The 22,241-nt window shown below is 41.4% G+C and overlaps 1 protein-coding gene across 1 annotated transcript in view; it reads right to left on the bottom strand.

Moving 5' to 3' along the window:
* ITGAV (integrin subunit alpha V) overlaps positions 1-21,802 on the bottom strand; it is a 44,762-nt gene extending 22,960 nt beyond the window's left edge. The window contains exons 1-7 of the mRNA XM_014880935.2: positions 21,630-21,802; positions 17,680-17,807; positions 5,627-5,718; positions 5,013-5,127; positions 3,684-3,745; positions 2,123-2,168; positions 503-628 (exon numbers count right to left, since the gene is read on the bottom strand). Of these exons, the coding sequence (XP_014736421.2) occupies positions 503-628; positions 2,123-2,168; positions 3,684-3,745; positions 5,013-5,127; positions 5,627-5,718; positions 17,680-17,807; positions 21,630-21,784 (724 nt within the window). The 5' untranslated portion in view covers positions 21,785-21,802. The remainder of the gene's footprint in view (positions 1-502; positions 629-2,122; positions 2,169-3,683; positions 3,746-5,012; positions 5,128-5,626; positions 5,719-17,679; positions 17,808-21,629) is intronic.
* Positions 21,803-22,241: the final 439 nt, after the last annotated feature.

Here is a 22,241-nt window from a genome sequence, read left to right as displayed (position 1 = left end):
TTAAAATTATCATCCTGGGAATTGTCCTGGTTTATCCTTGCTTTTTTTCCTGAGCCTGGTTAAACATACATGAAGCAAAATGATGATTTCCCACTCCTCATTTTCCTTCCAGAACATAATTCTTTGACATTTTTATTTTGTTTTGGTAGGTTATTTAGAAACAGTTGCTTTTAAATAACAAACAAACACCCATCTATGTGACTAACCTCTCATATGAAAATCATGCCTTTGCCATCCCATATTCAGCCTGAATCACAGAGCACAGAAAATCATGAAAACATTTCCATCTATTTTGTCATCAGGTGCTTTTTGAGTCAAGCCCACGGCAAAATAGCTACAATAAATAACTACAATCCCATCCTATGTAAATGACTGCATTTTCAGGAATGTCACCCTCTTGTTATCTGTTGGATGTTGAATTATTAGCTGTGTGATTTAGATGTAGGCATCAATAGTGGCAGGGAGTGTTCCAGGTGGACGTTTCTCATTTCCCACCACGTACCCAAGTAGCTGTCATCAAAAGCAGCACTGGCAGGTCTGGTTGCTAACTGCTCATCATACTTTGTACTGTAGACTTTGGAGTCGTACTTGGCCACAATCTCTGTCACTCGATCAGAAATAAGCTGGCCTAAAGAGAGAGAAAACAGCTTAGAAGCACAAGCAGGATTTGTGAACTCATTCACTGAAGCGACTCATTTGCAGAATGCTGCCCTCGAAAGCAGCAGCTCTTGCACAACACCGAGCAGGAAGGGACCAGCTGCAGCAGTGCCAGGAAGGACACAAAAATAAAATGGGGAAATATGGATCCTACTTCAGCAAAAACCTGTGCACATATTGAATCAAAGGCACACAAAGTATTCCCACTGAAAACAGAGGCCCATCCTACATTAAGACAGGACCTAAAAGGCAGTGTTGAGGTATCTCATGCTTATGGCTGTGCAGAACTGAGCCCTTTGGGTGCTCCTTGCTCCAATACCACAACAGAAGAACCTGTTTTGGCAGACAAGAAGCCAATAAAATAAACAAAAATGAGATGAGCACAGTGTATCGCCATTCTCTCCATTTTCACTTCATCAGCCACTAGGTGGTGACTCCATTACATTCTTCGAGTTTAAATGAACACTTGAATCACCAAAAAACCCCATTCAAAATGGCACTTACTTCACATACACATTCATAGGTGTGTGAACTGAATGGAATACTCCTTCTGCAGCATCTCAGGATGTGGAATAAAAGTTTAGGATGAAAAATTTAATTCTCAGAAGTATACTATTGTCTTCTATTCAGAGCCAAGTGGGCTTTTTTGGTAATAGAAGAGGGTAAGATTGTTTTGGCAGATGAAGTGTCACTTTTGCCAAAAAAGCAATAAAATGAATACAGGAACCTAATTTATATTATATTGTATCTGCAGTTTAGCTTCAATCATTCAATTTTGTTTGTAATTTAAAACACAGCCTCCTGTGCTGCTGCACCCTACATGTAGGCTAGCATGATACAGAAAATGTATTAATAAATGTTAGAAGTTACATTAGAAAGCAGGCAGCAGAGTTTGGCAAGTGTCCTGATTACAGCAGCACCCTCCTTTGAACAGAGAGCTGCAGTTAAATGCTGAATAATCCTGCAAACAAACACCAGCTGAATCCCACATGAGCAAAGTATACAGGTAAAATGTGCCCCACGGCACAAACCAATTAATACAAATGCAAAACATCTTTGTCATCAGAGGAAAACAAATGGGCGTCTCTTTAGAGGGGATATTTCTCACTGAAAATGCACATTTTGTGTGTCAGATTATAAAGCACTTAGATAGCAAAACAAAATATGCTAAAGGAAATTTATCCTGCTGATGAAAACAAATCCCAAGTTCCAGGGAAAATGCCTGTATAATGATCATGGAGTTATTTAAAACACAGAGGACATCTTTATCTATTACTACAACCTTTATCTGTGGTTGTCTTGATTATTCAGGAGATATTCTTAAAGACAAAGGAACATTCCTGTCAATTTTCTTACTGACAAAGACTCTGACAGCAGCTGGAAGAGTGTGGATCAAAATGACTAAGAGGATCAAGAGAAAAATCATACAGGTCAGCTTCTCTGTGACTTAAATAATATATCTCACCTTGCCAGTAAAAACTTCCAGGTCCTCCAAGCAGCACCCTGTCTCCCTTGGAAGGGAATAAAAAAAAGAAGACAGAAATAAAAATTAAAAACATGAAACACGTCTAAAGCCAGACAACACATCCTGTGTTTGTGGGAAGAAATTCCATGCATATACATCACTAGCTCTGCTGACCACCACATATTTTCCTTTTTGAAGGAGTGATTAATTAGAAATGCAATTTGTAAAATGCTGTCCAGAACCTTTCAGTGACTATTTCACTCATTTAGAATGCTAGGCAGAATTTTGTTTTTATTGTAATAGACTCTTCTTCTCCCATAAATGTATGGCAACAGGAATACAATTAGGAGAAAACCCAGTGTTATATCATGTTTTTGGATCAGTACACAAAATAGTGTCATCTGTCTCTGCCATTTTCTGTTAACTTATCATTAAAAAAGCTTAATTCAGAATAACTGTGATGTAATTCCCCCACTCCATATTTCTTGGCACAACTGCAATTCACAAACCATTTTATGAAACTTTAACCACATTAGCTATCCCAGGGTTGGGAATTTGCTCTGTAAGGATTGAATTAGGCAATAGGCTTTGCTGTATAATTAAGTCACTTATTCAGGTTTTAATCCTAAAAACTCCTATACTCACCACTCAGAAAAATTTGGTCAGACATTTGGAGATACACCTTGGCTTGCCCACTCTGAGGTTTTGGATTAGAGCCCCAAGTTGGTTTTAACTGGGCCTGGAATCTGCTTGGTGAATCTGAGGGTGTGTACAAAATAACCCAAAAATTCACAGTCCTATCCTGCACTTGGCAGTTTCCTCTGGAGGAAAACCAAGAGTGGCCCTGGGCAAAGAGTGATGGGATATGACCTCACCCTGAAATGTGAGAACCCAAAAAAAGCCACATCACAAATAGGGCTTGCATGGTCTTAACACATCCTGACTCTGCTCAATAATTTCACTGTGCAATATAAAACACTATAGTACATTCTCAGATCTGTGCACTGTTTTACTGTCCTTGGATTTCAAAAGTAATTGTGAATTTGAAAAAGAAAAGAACTAGAACAGGGAGGGAGAACACAAAAGTAGAAGAAACAAGTCAGTAAAAAACCCCTGTACTGCTGAGAAAATCACACATCATTCACAGGCACATTGTTTAGCAGTTCCCTGAGCTGTTATTCCTCAAGAAGTAACACTAGCTATGCACCAATGCCATGTCTCAAAAATCCTGACTGTTAACAGCTGAATTCACTTGAGGTCCAGCTGCAGCACAGGACTATGGCAGGAAGCTGAGAAAGCAGATTATTTGTTCAGGACATGGTTCCTACAAGAGGTGAAAGTGTGCTGCTGTGAAGATGTAGGGAGAAGCAGGTTTATAAGAGCTCTTTGAGTGGTTTATTTATAAATTTGGTTTGGTTGTGGGTTCGCTTCCTGCCAGGAGCAGTAACTTTTGGTTTCATAACAGCTGTGCTTCTAAGTGCTCTGTTTCAGGAGTGTTTGTGAACTTGCAGCTGTCTGCTGGCCCACAATGACCAAAAAAAAAGACCAAAAAATCACATACCTTTGTAAAGTCAATGCTAAATCCACCTTGACAAAATCCCTGTCCATCTGCATCAATAGTTGCTACCAAAGAAAAAAAGGATAGAAAAGAAAGAGGAGAAAAATCAATCAATTAAATGTTATCAGTATTTAATCAGTTGATTCTGCAGATACTTTTCAATGCATCTTCCTATGTAAACTTGCACTCCTAAACTTGAACCTTGGAATATTTTTCTCGTTAATCAGTTATTTTCTCTTTATAACAACTCCCAGCCAAATGCTGTAACAACTTCAGGGCTGGCCTAATAGACATAGAACATTAGCACATGTTCTAGCCTAGCACAGTCAAAGCAAAAAGCAGCCACATATTCCTTTGTATTTAATCTTCAAAAGTCTTGGGGAAAATATATTTGCAATTTCTATTCAGGAAATAAGATATCTGGAAAAGAGGGGATACTTTTTTTTTTTTTTTTTGTATGGAAAAGAAAGCTGAATTGGCTTAAAACAAAAAGAGCATACCTGGCTAAAAAAAATCTCTCTTTACTGGGACTCATCCCAGCAAGAATTGTTATGACTGAATCCATTTTAGGATTAGACAGCTTCAGAGTAGAAATGCTGGAAGCTCCTTATCTGAAAGTGTGACAGCTTAACTAGCATGATTTTGTTTAATATTTACTTATTTAAATTCTTATTATGCTGGACCAGGCTGAATTTTATTCCTGCTGCTCACAAATGATTTTCAGCAAAGAAAAAGTCAAACCTAACTTCAACATTCAAGTTTTAGGTTAAAAACCTCTGAATAATCTATCAGCCCAACTAGAGGAAATAAATGCAAAGCATTTGGAAAATAAGACTCCAAATGTTCAACAGTTAATATAATTGAAACAATGCATCACTACACGTGGATGCACACAGGGACATCAGAACCTATTTCTACAAAACCTAAAATGAGCTGTCTTCTAAAATGAGTTTGCACCTTAATGTACTTGAATAATGACAAAATACTTGAGGTTCATAAAAATTCTAGATCTGGTCTTTGAAAAAACACTTGCTATATAATTTTGCTTGAGTGATCACTACAGAATTGGTCCCTTCAACAACACAAGTCCTCAAGTGCAATGATACTTGGACCTAAGATTTTTCTCTGGCCTACAGCAGAGAAAACAAGGTCTGCATCATGAACCTCAACTGGAGGAGAATTCAGAACTCTGAATCTAGTTTGAAAGTTTTGATCTAATTCCTCTACATGTAAGGGAGAAATAGCTGTAAAAGATCCTGCTCCAAAATGTACACAAAATGTGACACAAGAGGAATTCCAAAGAGAAAATCAACATAAGAGCCCTATACTTACTTGACCTGCAGGGAGCATATTCCACAAATTTTGACCCAGCAAGCAGGTAACAAGTTCCTACAGGCTCTCTCTCTTGTTTTGTTTCAGTTCTCCAGTGGTACAGTGGGGCACAGGCCTAAGGAAGAACACACAGCAGTAAGGAAACAAATTCCTCTTCAAAATGCTGGTGGGTATCAAATAATACAATGAAATTCCAATTTTCTACAGAAAAGCAACAAAAAAACCTGGCAGATATATCTTGTCATCTTAGAGGAGATAGTATATATCTCAGTGGGGCAGAATTACCATCAATTTGTATTTTTATATAGCTAATTTATATCAAGAATTTTAGAAATAATATTTTCTTAAAGCAATAGCTGTGAAGTGTTTATCAAGAATTTGTAACACAGTCTAACTTCATCAAACTAGTTTTACTACTTTCCTTAAGACTAGAAAAAATGCTCCAACCTTTGTTTATAAAGAGTTAAGCAAAGCATAGCTAAGAAATTCTGAAGAAAAGACAGTTCATGCAGATTAGTGGGATTTTGTTTAAATTTGAAGTTATCTGGATCTCTTTGCATTTTCTTCATGGCAATATCTCAGTACTGATACATCGAAGGGCATCAAAGACCTACCAGAATTTTGTCATTTTGGGATCTCACAGAGGCTCCAAACCACTGGTGAGACTTAAATTCCAGTGGATCATCAGGAGCAAAGTCTCTGTTACCTACAAAGAAAAGAAAAAAGAGGCATAATTTCACAGTAAAAAGGTAAAAAAAACCCCAAACCATTAAGCCATTGGTTTTCGATGCATACAGAGAAAACCAGAAGGAGCAACATTGGAGAATATCACCCTTTGATGGAAACAGACTTTAAAAAGGATTTATTAGTATTTTTTTTTTAATATATCAAGGGCCCAAAACAGCTATTTTTGCACACAGAGCATTGGTACAAAGCTGATTTGTAAGAGCTCTAAGTTTATAGCACATTTGACAGCCACACAGTAAATACCTCATAGTTGAGATATTTGACTTCCAAGCAGATTACAGCACTGCTCAAGAACCAGAGCCAAAGCCCTGTTAGGACTAATGCCTCTGAAGGAAATATTGCCTTGATTAAATCATGAGCTTTGGCTAGAATCAGGAATGAGATCCTTCTCCTAATTCTACCAAGTGGTAACATCTCTATTCTGAGTGTCACTGCAATGCACAAAGCAGGCAATTTGAAAGCTTAAAAGATATGGGGAAAGAGAGCAAGTAAAAGACAGAGTAATTTGCTCTGGTGTCTGTTCTGTGATGCTGGCTGCCAGAAACAAGTAGTATTTCTGCAGGTGTGAATGGTAAGTCACAGAATTATTTGGTGTTTCTTGTGTACTTCCATTGGCAAAATGAGAGAAACTTTGCCAGCATAGTGAGAAAATCGATGTAACACTTTGAAAAACATACCTTTTCTAAAAGTTTCCTAAATAGCTGGTTTACAGAGCCTGAAACTACAGGAATGAGGAGACAAAAGCCACATATCACTTCCAGAGTGCCAGGGGGGATCCCCAAACCCAACCTTGCTATGAATCAGACTGTGGTCACTTGAACCAAAACTTCCCTGCTTGTTTCACACCTTGTAAAGAATGTTTTGTCTGCAGAGGTTGTGTTACTTCCTTTAGGAAAGTCCCATGAAAAAGACAGAAGAGATTTTAATCTGCCGAGTCAGCCAAAACAAGCAATTATCTGAACTATTTTTGCTCTCAGATTAGAAAACCAATGCACAGAAACCAATGCCAAGCACATTGCAACACAGAGAACTATTGTGGTTTTTTCTGATGTCATCAAAGGTGACTAAAAGCTGCACCTCCCTCTGTCACCTCCCCTCCATCTCTTACTGGACTGGTGATCAGCACATCTGCACAGATTCATGTACCTTGGACCTTTTTACCCTCACCCTTGCACAGGCTGAAATGTAGCTTGGAGTCCTGCATGTCACCTTTTAATTGTACAGAAAAACAAAACCAGATCAAGATGTTTTCCAAATAGGGAAGATCTTTGGCACACACAAAAATCCCTGTTTTATCACCATTTTTTCTATTCCTTGCCTTCACTATGAAAATCCACCCAGAGATAGTTTTGCTCAAAGGCAGGGCTGGTTTAGATTCAGATAAAGCTGCCACCCAAAGGGGCAGCAGTTCTCATTTGCTCCTGTCCACGTGTTGATTCCTGCTGCCCATGTCTCTCTTGTCACTACTCCCCTGGTGACATGGCCACAACATGAAGTACTTAAGAATGAACCCTCCTAAAAAAGTATTCATCAGGATGAGGCTCCAACCCAGCTGGCTGCAGGGGGAGGGGAGCAGTGCTAACCTGCTGGGGAGAAGGCAGCAGCACAAAGCTGAGAATGATATCCTTTTTGGCACCAACAGGGATTTAAAAGTGGTTAATTCATCTTTTAACCACACCCAGGGTTACGTAGCCTGGAAAGACAGATTTGGCTTCTGCCCTCTGCTTGTCCAGCTACACTTGAATGCAAAGAAATGTCTCAGCTCTACTGGCCAAACACAGCTTTAAACAATGTAAAATTTGGGAATGGTTGCAGAGTGGCATTTTATACTTTTCTCTTGGACACTTATACAACATCATCTATATATGGCAAAAATGAAAGCTGGTATAGCAGTTCCCTAGAGTAAAGCAGAATCCTATTGTTCTAGGTACTATAAAGGTGTCTAGGATGCAAACCTCCCATCTAAGTTTAAAACAACAGGCAGGAAGTAGAAGGAAAGGTTGTGTTGCAATAGCGAGTAAGCAGACATTCTGCATTATCAACCACCTGATTTTATCTCAGCTGTTAAGGAAATTATCTCCTTCAAGTCTGGGCTGAATTATGAGAATAAAAAGAAAGCCAAGCACTGGCTACTGGTGCCACCTGCCCTTGGTTTGTGTTGACTGCAGTGAAGAGAGGAGCCAGCAGAACAAACTGCCCAAACAGCTCCTCTCTGCCTTTTCCCTGTGCACTCTTCAGCTGCCAACAAGGATCAGTGTCCAGGACAGCATCTCCCTTAGTGTTTAAGGGACAAAAATAATTCTCTACAGTATTTAAAAGCCCTGATTCAGCTCTAAATTGAGGATAATATTAGAAATCTCCATGCTTTCAGATACAATCAGAAGCTGGCACATAAAACCCCCAAATCTCCAAACCGGAAAGCAAACGAACATGACCACAAAGATAATGATGTGCCAAATGCAGTTTATGTGCCAGATGTCATGACTTCAGAAGCCAGCATCGTAATTTCTGAAGGCCTGAACAACAAATGAAGAATTCTTACAAAACCCCACCACCCCACAGAAAAATGTGTTCCATTAGGCAATTTGGCAAAGTGGATTTTATTTATTTATAGCACACTGCTGTTGTAGAAACACATTGCAAACATCTCAGTCGAGTTGTCCCGTGTCAGTGCAGACACACAGAACAAATCAAGATGTGCTGCAGGGCTAAGATGCCTTAGATTGAGTTTCTCTTTTATTCAAAGCTTCTTTAGGTTCTGTAAAGCTAAGTGGGGGGGGCCTTAAGAAGAGGGCCTTGAGTTCAGCTTGAAAATGGATGCAACACTGGATGTTGCATGAGGACAGAAGATCTGGATCAAGTAAAAAGTATGTACATTGGAAACACTGACAGATGTCTCAGGTGAAAAATTGATACAAGCCAAATCTGAGGTTAACTCTCCATTACAGAAGAAAAATAACCTTTTTTTACCTATACTGACTCAAAATTCCTCCCAGGAAAAGTTGTGCAAATAGGTTACAAGTCTTTCTCTCAGATCCAAAGAGAAACTAATTTTATGAGGAAATCTGGAAAACACCCATTCAACAAAAATCCCCTCACTTTAAACAAGAAATCATTTGAGTTTTTCTTCATGACTGGGAAAAACAAACATTAAAACACTTAATTATGAGCCCTCACTGAAGCAGTTTTAACCACAGTTAAATGTTGAGCTATACCATAAAGTAGATGTGTCATGGGAAGGTACAGGACTGACTTCAGCATTTCTGTGTTTTATTACAAAGAGCCTGACTTGATTATTATTTTACTATGTATAATTTTTAATGGTAGTTATATATATAAGTTTTAAATAAGAAAAAGAACAAGCCTTCCCCCATACCCTTTAAAAAACAGTTCTTACCTTAAATGAAGCACAGTGTATTACAGGTAAGGGATTTATAAATCCAGACCAATGCTTTGATGTACTATAATCAGCCTTAGTACTATAAGAGTTCTTCCTTATTGTATTTCTTATAGCCTTTTGTTGTATTTCTAAAATTTCAGAGGGTCCCAAAAATATCTTACACATGTCTTGAAGCCAATTTTAATCATAGAATCACAGAATGGTTTGGGTTTGGAGGGACCTTAAAGGTCATCTCATTCCAACCTCTCTGCCTTGGGCAGGGACACCTTTCACTGGACCAGAGCTCAGAGCTCCATCCAACCCTGCCTTCAAAAAGCCTTTAAAAAGGCATTCAAATAAATATATCTAGTCGTGACAAACTACATTCTGACTAGATTTATTCAAGAAAACATTCAGAGTTTTTATACAATGCTATTTATCAGACTAAAATGCAATTGCTGCAGGGACTTGTACTTGATGGGTCATTAATTCCAGGGTTATGTCATATGACCATGGGGTATTATTTCCTATCTGTAAAGGCAGTTTATACCCTGCTCTTCCCTTTGCTCCTTCTGATTGTAGCAGGCATCACAAGATGATTTTACATGACTCTTTCAATAGGGAAAAAGGGCTGACATGTCAAGTCAACAGTGCTGTGTCTCACAAGGTACTTTCCAGGTGGAGGGATGGGGTAGTTAGGGCGAGAACAGATTTTTTTTTTTTTTTTAAAAAGGTGCATTGCTGGTGGACTAATGGAATACTGACGCTTTACTACATTCCATAGGATTTGAATTTATAAATGAAAATTAATGTGGAGAGATGCTGGATAGAAATTGCAGAGAAAGAAATCCGTCTTCCAAACATAATAAAAAGATCCAAAGGTTTTTTTTCAGTGATGGATTTCTTTTAACTATCACCTTTGGATAGCTGGCACCTTCTTTTCCCAAGGTAAATGTTATCAGTTCCGGGAACAAAGGAGTTACTGGGAAAGTCCTGCTGTTGAGTAAGTGGATCCAGTCGTAACTTGCAGCCCGCCTGTTTTTATGGTAATGAGCAAACTGAACTAAAACATTTACCCCATCTTCAGCCAGACTTAACAGAGACCATCGTGAGTCAAGGGGCACTGAACTGACGAAACCTGCTTCAGTGTCGCCGTACTAAAAACAACTGAAGAAGTTGTAAAACGTAGTTACCCAATTCCTCGTTAAAATAAACCTCTTTGAAACTATGCCAATTCAATGTAAATGAAGTTGCCCGGCTAGGTAAAAGGAAACTGTGCAGCTAGCCAACAGAAAGACAAAGCTATAAAATATGCAAGAGCCCTCTTTTCATAACAGGAGAACTCTATGCAGTGTAAAGTATCTTTCATCTGTCATTACAACCAAAATGTGAATGATTTAAACCTCAGTTGACGCAGCAGGAGCAAGTGAACACAAGCTTATCTTCATCTGAAGCTCCCCATGCTGGGAGGCAGCTGATGCTTTAGCAACCTTGGTTTAGCCCCGGTGTTTTGCAATGACTCAGGGAGATGGGAATACAGACCTTCCCACTTCTCCCTTTGCTCTTCTGAGCTATGAATCCCGCCTTTTTCCTCGGGCGGTGCTGGAACAAAAACATCTTTTCCCTTGCCTAATATAAGTAAGCTGCCTTTTTTTTTTTTTTTTTCCCCAACTCGTCATCCCCCTGCGATCCAGCCACACACACACAGAGCCAGCAGTGTTCATGCAGGACTCTGCCTAATCACAAAAGCACGAGCAGCTCTCTGCTGTCAGCTCCAACAACGAGCAAGCAGGTTGGATACATTCTGCTGCTCCCTTCTGCATTCAGATCCCAAGGCATGCTTCACTTATCCAGCATCAGGATAACAACCAAACTTCAGAGGCACTGAGCTAATGAGAGATTTAGCCAGATAAAAGTCAATCCATTTCACTCCCAATCGATGAATGGTCTTCACAAGATTTATTGCTTCAGTGTTGACTAAATCAATGGCCTTTGAGATTGAAATTCCCCTGTGGATTCCATGGTGATACCAATAAAGCAATCAGCCAAAAATAAAGCACTACTTTGTTAAAGCAAGCTATTTTCAAAGAACACCGACCTATCTCACACTTCCTTATTTTGTAAGTGGAAATGATGGAGGTTTGAACAATTGACTGTTTTGCACAAATGATCAAAAGCTCCAGAAGGGAAATGTAAGCTCGTGGCACCCACTCCAGCCATAACTTCAGCATCAGCAGATCTTCAAGGTCTGCTTCAAGATCAGCACATCTCACCCGGTGCAATGCTACAGCTCAAAGCTGCCCGAGGCATTAAAATACCCACTTCAAGCTAAATAGGTCACAGATAGATCCAGCCATGCCAAACTGGTGGTTTAGGCTTCCAAACAAAGCCTCCTATTGTCCAGAATCACCCACTTGGGGGACAGAAAAAAAAAAAAAAACAAAAACAAATCTGCAAACATAAGGAGGAATCAGGAGAGTTCTTTACAAGGGTATTTCCTTCGCAAAAATCTCCTTCTCCTCTTTTACCACAAAACAAAATATCCAGCCTCCAAAGAATTGTATCCAAAAGCATTGAAGAACAAATAGTTTCTCTAAAATTACTTTGTTGCATCAAAACATGTGAAGGGGGAAGAGGAGGGGCAGTACAACTGTTGAAGATAAAACTTTCTCCAGGCAGAAGCCACAATGAATTCTTTTCCCAAAGGGGTAAATACACACCACACTGAGCTGAAAACATTTGAGATGCTCCTAGTTTCTAGTGTTGAGCAGCTTCTGTAAGTCTCCCCAGTCTCGAATTTTGAGATCTGCTGCAGAGAACGAAAGCAGTAGGGAAAGCTTTCCCCCAGAGGAGGAATGACCACTCAGCCATGCATCCCTGGTTTACCACAGGTCTCAGAAAAGCAAAACAATCCATTGTCTGAACAAGCAAATATTCCTGGGCTTAACACGAATTCTGCTCAAGAAATCTGCAATTCATTAGCATAAGAAGTTCAAATTGGTTTTGTGAGCATATTTTCCTTTGTAACAGTTCATAGAGCTGTCTGCATTTCATCAGATTATTCTAAAGGCAGCAGCTCTTGAGGCAGTCTCAAGACTGCACTTTCTGGTGCTGACATAAAGAGCTACAGTTTCAAGCATCTTGTATGGCAGCAGATACTTTTCTCAATTAAACTTTTCTTAAAAAAAAAAAAAAAGCAGCAGGTAATAAAATAATTTGGTTAAACTTTTATGAAAAGCCATAGACATACGAAGAAATGCTATTTCTACCAACTCTCCACTATTCTTGACAGATGATGATGAGTCCAATTTAAAAAAATAAAATACTATAAATAATTATGAAGATTATTTCTTTTTGGAAAACAAGCACATAGGAAACTTCTGATTTATATTCATTTGCCACGTTTATAGCCTGATTAACTCCAACTAGTTACATGGGTCTCTGAAAAATTTTTTGTTCGTTGAAATGAAAACTCAGAATGATCCTCTAAAATTCCAAATAATGGAGGAAAATAATGGAGGGACTTGTCTAGACATCAGACAATTAGCAGAGTGTATCAACCCTGCCATTCCATGCATGCCTAACTGTAAAAGACATAAGTAAAAACATAAAGATGATGTGTTGATTTGAAAAAAGCACATTTGGCCACCCCTCTGCTCACTGGTTTTGCTGTCTGGCTCAGTGAACTTTTGATCCTCCTGTTGCACAGAAAATATATGTTTAATTTCATACACAGAAAATGGACAACTGCACAAAATAAATTTAACTTGTGGAATACCCTTTAACTTTTCAAGAATCTTTTTCCCAAAGAAGATTATGGAAACACTGTTGGCAATATCTGGTACTATCTACAAAAAATTTGCTGTGCTAGTCTGTGAAGGGTGTGGTGATGAAAAAAGGAGAAGGGAGACTGATACTTCTTTAAAACAAATGGGTTTGGACCTTGGCCTCAGAACTGATCAGAAACAGAAAATGGGCTGCTATATTAAATGCATTCCCTTCACAGTTTACCCACAAGAAATATGTTATTTCTGGAAAATGCTGCTGAGCAGCTGGCAGGAAAAGCCAAGTGTTCAGCTTTTTAAGAGAGGAACACGTCTCTGGTCAGTCTGGTAGAAAGGGCTCAGCCAGGTGTAAAAGCAGTTTTTCCACTACTTGCTTTCCTGGATTCTTTCTTCCTCACAAAATTCAGGGCATCCCTCTATTTCTACGGATTTAAACAAAAAAAAAACCCTAAATTTTTGGTCACAAGATTATTCAATGTGGAGAAGAGACAAGAATGAACAAAGATAAATATTTACCTTGAGCTACAACCTGTGATTTTTGTTAATTTGAATGTGCAGTGTAAAACATCTTGCAGAGGAAAGGATTTGTTATCACTGCTTGTGCTTATGACAATTTTGAAGAACATGCTATCAAGAATATAAATTTCCCTTTAGTGCTTGTCCTGTAAAAACAGGGCCTCCTACACATTCTGAAAGTCAACTGGGACAGAAGGGAAAAATTCCAAGTATTTTGCATCACGATTGAAATTGTGGTAATGCTTTGTCATTTGTAGAAAGAAGTCAAGATATAGAAGAAAACTGATACCAGAAATTTTAGTTTTGTGACAGAGGCATGTTCACTGCTGAATTAACAAAGTAAATAGGGTTAGGGCTAAAAAAGTGTTTAAATCAGACCTGTTTCTATCTAGACTTGCAGGATAATCTGTTAAAGTAAGAGCAGCACTGCTTCATATTTCAGGTTTGCCATAGGACCAACAGAGGTGTGCAGATGAGGAAGCTTGCTCTGGTGCTTGGGTCCTTTTAACCTACTACCTTTATGTGCTCCTAAGAGCAGAAACCAGCCTGAAACACTTGCCTGATGACATTAGAAAGCCTATTTTTTAAAAAGCATTCAATTTCCAGCCCCATGACACAAGCACATGCAGCACGGCCATGTGCACCCCTGAGCCCTGGGCACATTCCACCACACATGTCTGTTATGCCACTGTCACACACTCATGACTGTGTTAAATCAAAGCCAACTGATGTCACTGCTAAAAGGCTGAGAAGCCCCACAGCGAAGCATCTTTACATTTGGGAAGTGTTAATGTGCCATACAAACATTTTGCCTTCCAAAGCCACCATATATACCAGAATGTCAAAAGCAATTAGTATAATGTGCACAGAAACACAGACACACACGGACAGAATATTCTCCAGGGTATTTTCAGTGAGTATAACCACTGTGCTGAGAGATCCAGGACAAAGGGAGATTCCCCTTCACAAATTCTCCCTGCCCATGGCATGGGGTGGGAACTAGATCATCTTTAAGGTGCCTTTCAACCCAAACAATTTGGTGATTCCATTAAATATATTGCTGCTTTAAATAAGAAAATATGCTGTGAAAGAAGATTGCTTTTTTAACCAGAGGTTTAAAAATTGTAATAACTGCTTTTGTTTGATTTTGATTTTTATGTTACAGGCTGACAAGAAAGAGGAAAACATCTGTAATTTCAGTATGAGAGCTACATGAAGGACATTGCACAAATGGACTCCTACTGCCCAGCTCCCTTCCTGACAGAGCTGAGTGGTCACCCACAGGAAGGAAAAAACAAAGTAGTAAATTCTGTAGTACAGGAATTATCAGCTTAATGACTTATCACTTTCCTCCAGGACAGCTGGGGTGAGGGTAAGTGCAAGTAAGCAAGCAATGCTGCTGCAACATCAGGGCTGGAAGAACTCTTCCAAAGATTATCCTCCAGCAGTTGGTACTTTCCCTCCTGGGCTATGGAAGAGCCATGGCATTTGATCACATATATGACCAAGCTGTTGTGTAAATGCAATGTTAAAGCCAAAAGCAAGAGCTAGAAAATAAAACCCAGCCCTGTCCAGCCAGTGAGCTCAGCATGGCCTTTGCACAGATGGGGAAGAGAAATGAACCCATAAAGCTGCAGAAAAACTTAAATGAAAAATAAGGAATATTTAAGAAGAAATAGTCCTAATTAATAGTGATAGAACAACATATAAAGGAAAAATCCTTGCTTGCTAGACCTCTATAAAACCCCAGTCTCATATTTATTTGTGATACAAGACAAAGGGACAAACACAACTCTACACAGTCAGAACAAGGCTTGCTCTTTCCTCCATTCCCTTGCCACATTCCCAGCACAGGAACACGGCCTCTGCCCTGCCCTCCCTCCCTGCTCTGGCATTTCCAGCTGTGCTACCTGGCAGAAGGGAGCAGGAGCAGGAATGGGGTCACGACTCCTGTTAATTACGGAGCATCCAGCTCCACACACGGAGTTTGGTGTCGACAGGCAGGGGAAAGCCACCACTACAAGCATCTCATTATTTTCACAGGTCAGATTTCTCAATGGCTGTAAGCAATTAGAAAATAACTCTGAAGAAACACATCTAAGTCATGATGCAGAAACTGGTTTTTTCCAGTAAATCTGAGAGGGAATAAAAAAATCTGCTTTGTATCACACGGCTAAGCAGTACCTCTGGAGTTACAAATGGAATTGCACAAATGATAAGCAGTGGTGGATGAGCCTGGATTCCTGCAGAGGATACATTTAGTCATCTATAAAAAGCCCCTTTGCATCAGCACCACAAGTTAGTGGTCAGATCTGCCCCTTCCTGTTTCCTCAAAGTGGGTCACGAGTGCTCCCTAAGCCCTGTTCCCTGACGAGGCTGGGGCAGGCAGGGGCTTACAGTGCTGGCAGTGACTTTGCCAGCAGAACACAGGGAATCTAGCATTGTGTTATGCACAAAGAAAAAGACACTTTCTTTTTTGTCTCAGCGCATTTATTATTTTATCTGGAATACAATGCCCCTTTTCATCAGGAGAATAATTGACAAATGTATTATTCCCCCATTCATTGCCTCAAAGCTGGAGTGAGTTAAAGCATGCCTGAAAGAAATCCTCTTTAAGCTGTTATGACCTGCTGTTTTTACTGTTAAATTTCAAGTGATTAACATGCCTGTTCCTTAAAGGCAAATGAAGAGCAAAATATCGTTTCCCCAGGAGCACATACCTTAAGCAGAGACACACAGCAAAGCAGTGTGGCCTCTATCAACTCTATTTGGCACACAGAAAAGCCAACTCCAAATGTTCACGGTATAAACTCATAAATCCACTATAATTCCAGTAGAAGATGTATCTAGAACCTACATGTGTGGGTTATTTTTCCCCACCAGAAGTTTTTTGGCTATGATATTAATGATGATTATTAACTAGGGACATTGAGATTCTTTAGTAAAATTATACAAACTAGCAAAAAGTACAATTGTATTCTAGTAAACAATTAGTCCAGACAACAAAAAGAAGATAGTTATGATCTGATTTTGCTGTCTTGACACTGATGCAGACAAAAACGTCAGACTTTTCAGCTTATGAAGAGATTTTTACTAATCTGGCAGATATGCTCCTTAGAATGATAAATGAGAGAATGATAAATGAGCAAAGGAGTGATAATGGCTTGGGGTTTGTGGGTGCCATTACACACTTGTTTTCTGTTTTTTTGCAATAGAACTGGTGACATAGTGGTTTTCACAAAAAGATACAAAAAGATACCAGATTTCAGAAATTTGAACACCAACAACGTTTTGTGGCATACCTTGAGAGTGGAAGAAGGGCTTCTCCTCTCTACTGCACTTGATTTTAAAAGGCTGCATCAATCTAGCAGCTTTTAGGCTGCCAAGTCAAAATACTGGCAGAGGCAAGAATGAATGACAACCAACCAGACCTTCAAGGCACAGGTGTTTCCTCTGCTCTCCCACATGGGTCTTGCTAATCCCCTCCCATGACATGGGGAAGCTTTTCCACTGCCCTGAAACATGCTGTGGAAAACAAGATTCAGCAGCGAGTGGCTGGAGCAGAAAAGCACATGCAGTGCATTCTCATGACCTGCCACAGCCTGTGGAAATCACTGTGTGCACCAGAGCATGAAGAATGACTGAAATATTTCAAGTCCACGCTGCTGCTGCTGGGCTCTTCTGTGTTTCAGAAATGGGTAAGGGATCCCTGAGCATACCTGAGTTGTGCTATCAGAGAAGTCACAAACACTGTGGTGCTATATCTGAGGGGAAAAATTTTAAAAATACATTTTTCTACAGTTTTTAGTTCAGATTTCCTGTTTCAGATGAAACTTCTGGGCATTTCTGCCTATACCACCTTTGCTGATATTAAAAATTATCTTTCCTCTTATGACACATTCTTGATAGGAAGGAAACCCCTCGGGGTTCATTGGGAATTAGGTTGCCAAATGTTTTAGGATTGCTGGAAAGTACAGAGGAGAAGAATAAATAGGTTAAAACACGAGAAGAATAATGCTTGCTCACTCAGGCTTTCAGCACATACCAGGGACAACAGAATTCTAAAAGAGAGGAGAGGAAAAGGAAAGCACAAGCAAGCCTTGATTAGTTGCCAGTCAAAAAACAGCCACATTCACACTGACCATGAAAAAATCCCACAGGGACCTGAATCCTTCCTGCTTCCCCACAGCAGCACTAGAGCAGAGCCATTCCATCTCCCCCACAGTGACCCACATGTTACCTGTGGCATCAAATATTATGGGCTGGCAGTTCCTGTTTGAGTCCCAGTTACACTTGAGCACCTGCCCTCCTTCTACGATGTTGTGCTGGGTAGTGTTTGCTTTTGGAGCTCCCACCAGAAGATATGTCCTGCAGGAAAAAGAAGAAGCAAAACAAAGGTTTAAACACCTAAGGCACAGCTGTTATAACTTTATGACATCTGAAGGGTTAATAAAGCAAAAGTCTTGCCTACTCAAATCTAAATCCAACTTCAACTACTCTCAGTTACAGAGACATTTATACGAAGTTCTCTTTCCTGCATGGAAAAGCATTAAAAAAAAAAAAAAAAAAAAAAAATACCAAAAACAGAGAGATATGATGAATCTAAAGTATCCAAGCCTGGTTAGGATTATATTTTAAATGAGAGAAACACATTTTATATCCTTCTTTTTTCCTTTCAAAAATACGTAAGTGTAGAGCAGAACAGGAAATTATGTACTTCTGCACTTTACGAAAGGCATCAGCCGGCATAATTTCTGGTTAATTTTGTGAGTTAGGGTAATTCAAGGAAGTCAGTCAAAAATGGAAACAATGTATAAACAAAGCAGTAGTGCACTCGGAGCTCAGCGTGTACTGAACGTGATGAGTCAGCCCTGCCCGAGCAAGGGCTCTTGTAAAAACAGTCTCGGAGTGCCAGCCACAGATCTGCATGTTAATGAATCCTTACCCACGATCGCTGCACAGTCATCATTTGCTTATTAGGACCTGCTGGGCTTTTCTGCATCTCTGCTTCCACAGACACTCGTTCAGAGCACTCCGAGCAGGAGCTGCCCCGAGACTGTGCCCGCACAGGGGGCAAAATTCACAGGTGCCCAAGGAAAAAACAGACTGAACAAGGCTCTTGGCATCTCCCAGCACCTTCCAGGGGTCCCAGCACCTCTGAGACCCACTTGACTGAGAAAGTCAAATTGAAGCATGAAGTCATGCTTAGAAGACAAAAATCAAGTGCTTCCTTTCATCAGAATCAGTCTGCTCCTTCGCTTCCCTTTAGACTGCTCAGGAGGGAATGCAGCTTGCAGGAGCAAGTCTTGTCAGGCACCACACTTCTCTAGTTTGGGAACTGGGTTTGCTGAGCAAGCTGCAGGACTGGTTGGAGAGAATGTCTACAGGCAGACAAATCCAGGCTTATCAAACTAGCTCTGGTTTTCAGAGTCATCTCCAGGCTCTGGAATTTAGCTAAGAGATCAGTATAGGCATAAACGTGTAGCACCTCATCAAAGCTCAGTTTGCATGAAGACCTACCAGTTTTCAACCTGTGTGACTATTCAGAACCTTAAAAATGTCCTGGCATGGACTCTGATAGAAAATCCAGGCTAGCTTGCAATCCATTAGTTTTCCTTAGTTGCCATTCATAGACTGTCTAGATTTCTAGAACAGGAATTTGAAACGCTTTAATCAACTTCAACTCTTCAGGCAGAACAGAAATGTTTAAAAATAAACATTATAATGCCAAGTAAAGAAACATATCAATTATTATAATTGCGATCTATTAAAGAAGTGGTAGCTTACCTCCTATTTTACTCTTGTACCACTGACTTCTGAGAAGTCCCCCAAACAAAATGCTTAAAAGATTTAATCATTCCCATTCTAATTATATATTTCAATTTTTTCTTAAGCTAATATTTGTGATGAAGTTCATTAAAAAGATTACAAATAAAGGAGTCATTTTGTAGTTCCACAAAGGTCTTCCCCAAATAAAAAATTGCATTTTTATCATCAAAGACCAAGGAAGTAGATTTTGTCATAGCTCATATAATAATATGCAAATTACCCAAACACTAAGAAGTTTCCAATCCACATACTTTGGGAAAGAGGGAATACAGGCACAATTGTGTTTCCATGGGAATGCACCAGCTATGCTTTGATACTGCTAATTTCCTGAATCATGCTCCTGAACCATCCACCCCATCCCAATGCTGGGGCAAGACTGGGAGTGTTCTGGCACCTCTGGTGTGCCAACAGGAGCAGCCCCTTCCCAGGGCTTTCCATGGCCGACAAGGAAACTGGGAATTCCATGGAGGTGAACCCTGGACTATCAAGTGCAACTCCTCTGAAACAGAAGTTTTCAGAGAAGAAGCAGAGAAACCTGTTCCAGTTGTTATGAAGCTGTGCCCACTGTCAGGCACCACGCAGCCCCCTGACACAACACCACCACTTCCACTCCTGCAACACGACTTGCATTCAGGACTTGTAAATAGCTTTAGCTTGGCATCCAGCAGGTCAAAATAGACCGTGGAACAGCAGCTTGAGCATTCAGGAATTCATACCAGGCCTTTGTTGTCAGGCTAGGCAATCCAAATAGCTTTAGCCCAACGAAACTGACTTAATCGCTGGTGCTCCCGTATAAAATAGGTGATAAACAAAAGCTCATCGAAGAAAAAAGAAAGATGTAGATACCATGTGACAGCCCATACGCCTGGACACGGCATACCAGTATTTCTGGCTATTTCAAGAGACAAAATATCAGTGTCCATAGGCATAAACTGAAAATTCAACACCACTGGAACCTGGTCCTGTAAAAGTTGCATAGCTACTTGGTTTAATTAAGAACTTTAATGTAAAATAAAGTGTTTAGCTCAGCAGGTACAAACAAACTTTTAGTGATGACAAAAAACCGAGGGGAGAATTCCCTTATAAATATACAGAAGTTTTTCATGCTGCATGACAACCACACTGGGGTTTTTTACAGCAGTGCACTTTGAGGTCAATAGTTCTTATAAAAATAATGGAAAGGTTCCAAATAATGATTTCATGGGGAGCCGAGTCACGTAATTCCTTATCAGAAAGCAAGGAAGAAAGTTTATTACATGCATTTACCAGTCTCTTGATAACGCTACAGACACACATGCTGACTTAAATATAATGGGCAGGACAAAAATAGAAGCTTTTTTCTTTTAGTACCAAGACTTACAGGATTAAGATAGCAGAGAAAGATGGTGCAACATGTGCAAGTTAAGACAGGATGGCTTCTAATATATGTAGGCAATAAAAAAATGCAAACAAAGCTAGATGATGTACTGCAGAAAGGTTTGCTCAATAGCTGTACAATTTGTTTATAAAGTTTTACAAGCTAAGGATTAAGGAAGGAGAGAGAATATCCCCTCAGCAGGACGAAAGCCAGCAGCTTTTCCAGTCTTACAGCCCTTTCTAAAGATGGGAGAGGAGCGAGGGAAAAGTGACAAAAGCTGGATGTTAGTGTAGCCCGCATTTCAGAACTGGAGCCTGATTCATTCTGGGAGCACCGAGGCTGTGCAGTTAGCGACACGAGGATTCAAAGGTCTGCAACACAACAGCGACTACACACAGCCTAATCTTTAACATGAAACGGGAACGTATTCAGGAAGCAGACGCGGAGGGTGCTTACACGGAACTTTTCCTTCTCTAGACTCCTCAGCAGCTTGGTACTCGCACAGACTCATCACAGTCCAAACACAGCACTCCCGCAAAGCACGCTTAAACAGCAGACCTTCTGAAATGCCACGGCACACAGCTCCAGGAACCAAAATACCATAACTACATCTTTCTACGCTTTATTTATCACCACCATTATTTGCGTGAGACCAGGCTATGCAGAGAATCTCGCAGCACAAGGTCCACGTCCCGCTGGCCGCTCGGGACCGGGTTTGGCTCCCCGGCCAGGGCATCTCGGCCGCCAGAGCCGCCCCGGCGGGGCAGGGATGAGGAGCGGTCCCTGCTGGGGACCGCCGGGGGCAGGCAGAGCTCCATCCCCGCTCCGGGGCCTGAGCAAAGCCGCCACCCCTCCGAGACCGCTCCGGCCCGCCCGGGACAGGCGACAGCGGCTCGTCTGCTGAGGATCCGGGGGCTGCTCCCCATCCTCCTCCCGGCTCTCCTCCGGAGCCCCGGGGAGCGGCTCGGCGGGGCAGCGCGGGGCGGGGCGGGACGCGCACTTACGAGAACGGGTCGGGGGCGAAGAAGTCCACGGCGAAGCCGAAGTAGCTGCCCGCCGGGCCCGAGTAGACGGCCGGGCGCTCCACGTCCAGGTTGAAGGCGCTGCCCGGGGCCAGCGCGGCGCCCAGCAGGACCAGCATCACCGGCAGGCTCGCCATGGCCCGGCCCCGCTGCTCCGCGGGCGCGGCTCTGCCGGGACGGGACGGGACGGGACGGGACGCGCCGGCCCCGCGCCGAGGGGGCGGAGGGGCCGCGCGTTTCCCGCGGCGGGGCGGGGAGCGCAGCGCAGTCACTTCCCCTTTCAGCCTGGGACGGGGGCGGCAGGAAGGAGAGGCGGCATCATGTGGTGCCGGGGGCGGGCCCTGGCCGCTCCGAGCCCGGGCCGCCGCTCTCTTCCGCCGGGAGCGGGCAGGGAGCGCCCGGCACTGCCCGGCACCGCCCGGGGCTGCGCCTGCGGAACTCCGGCCCCGGAGCTGCCCTGCCGCTTTTATCTCTGCCCGAGCCCAAGGCTGGAGGAAGGTCAAGGAAATTTTCTTGTGACGGTAGCGAAGCCTTGGCACAGGCTGTGCAGAGAAGCTGTGGCTGCCCCATCCCTGGAAGTGTCCAAAGCCAAGC

The sequence above is a fragment of the Sturnus vulgaris genome, chromosome 7, assembly GCF_052056855.1.
Source record: "Sturnus vulgaris isolate bStuVul1 chromosome 7, bStuVul1.hap1, whole genome shotgun sequence".
NCBI lineage: Eukaryota > Metazoa > Chordata > Aves > Passeriformes > Sturnidae > Sturnus > Sturnus vulgaris.
Note: the sequence above shows the minus strand (reverse complement) of the source record. Positions and strands in the feature narration are given on the sequence as shown.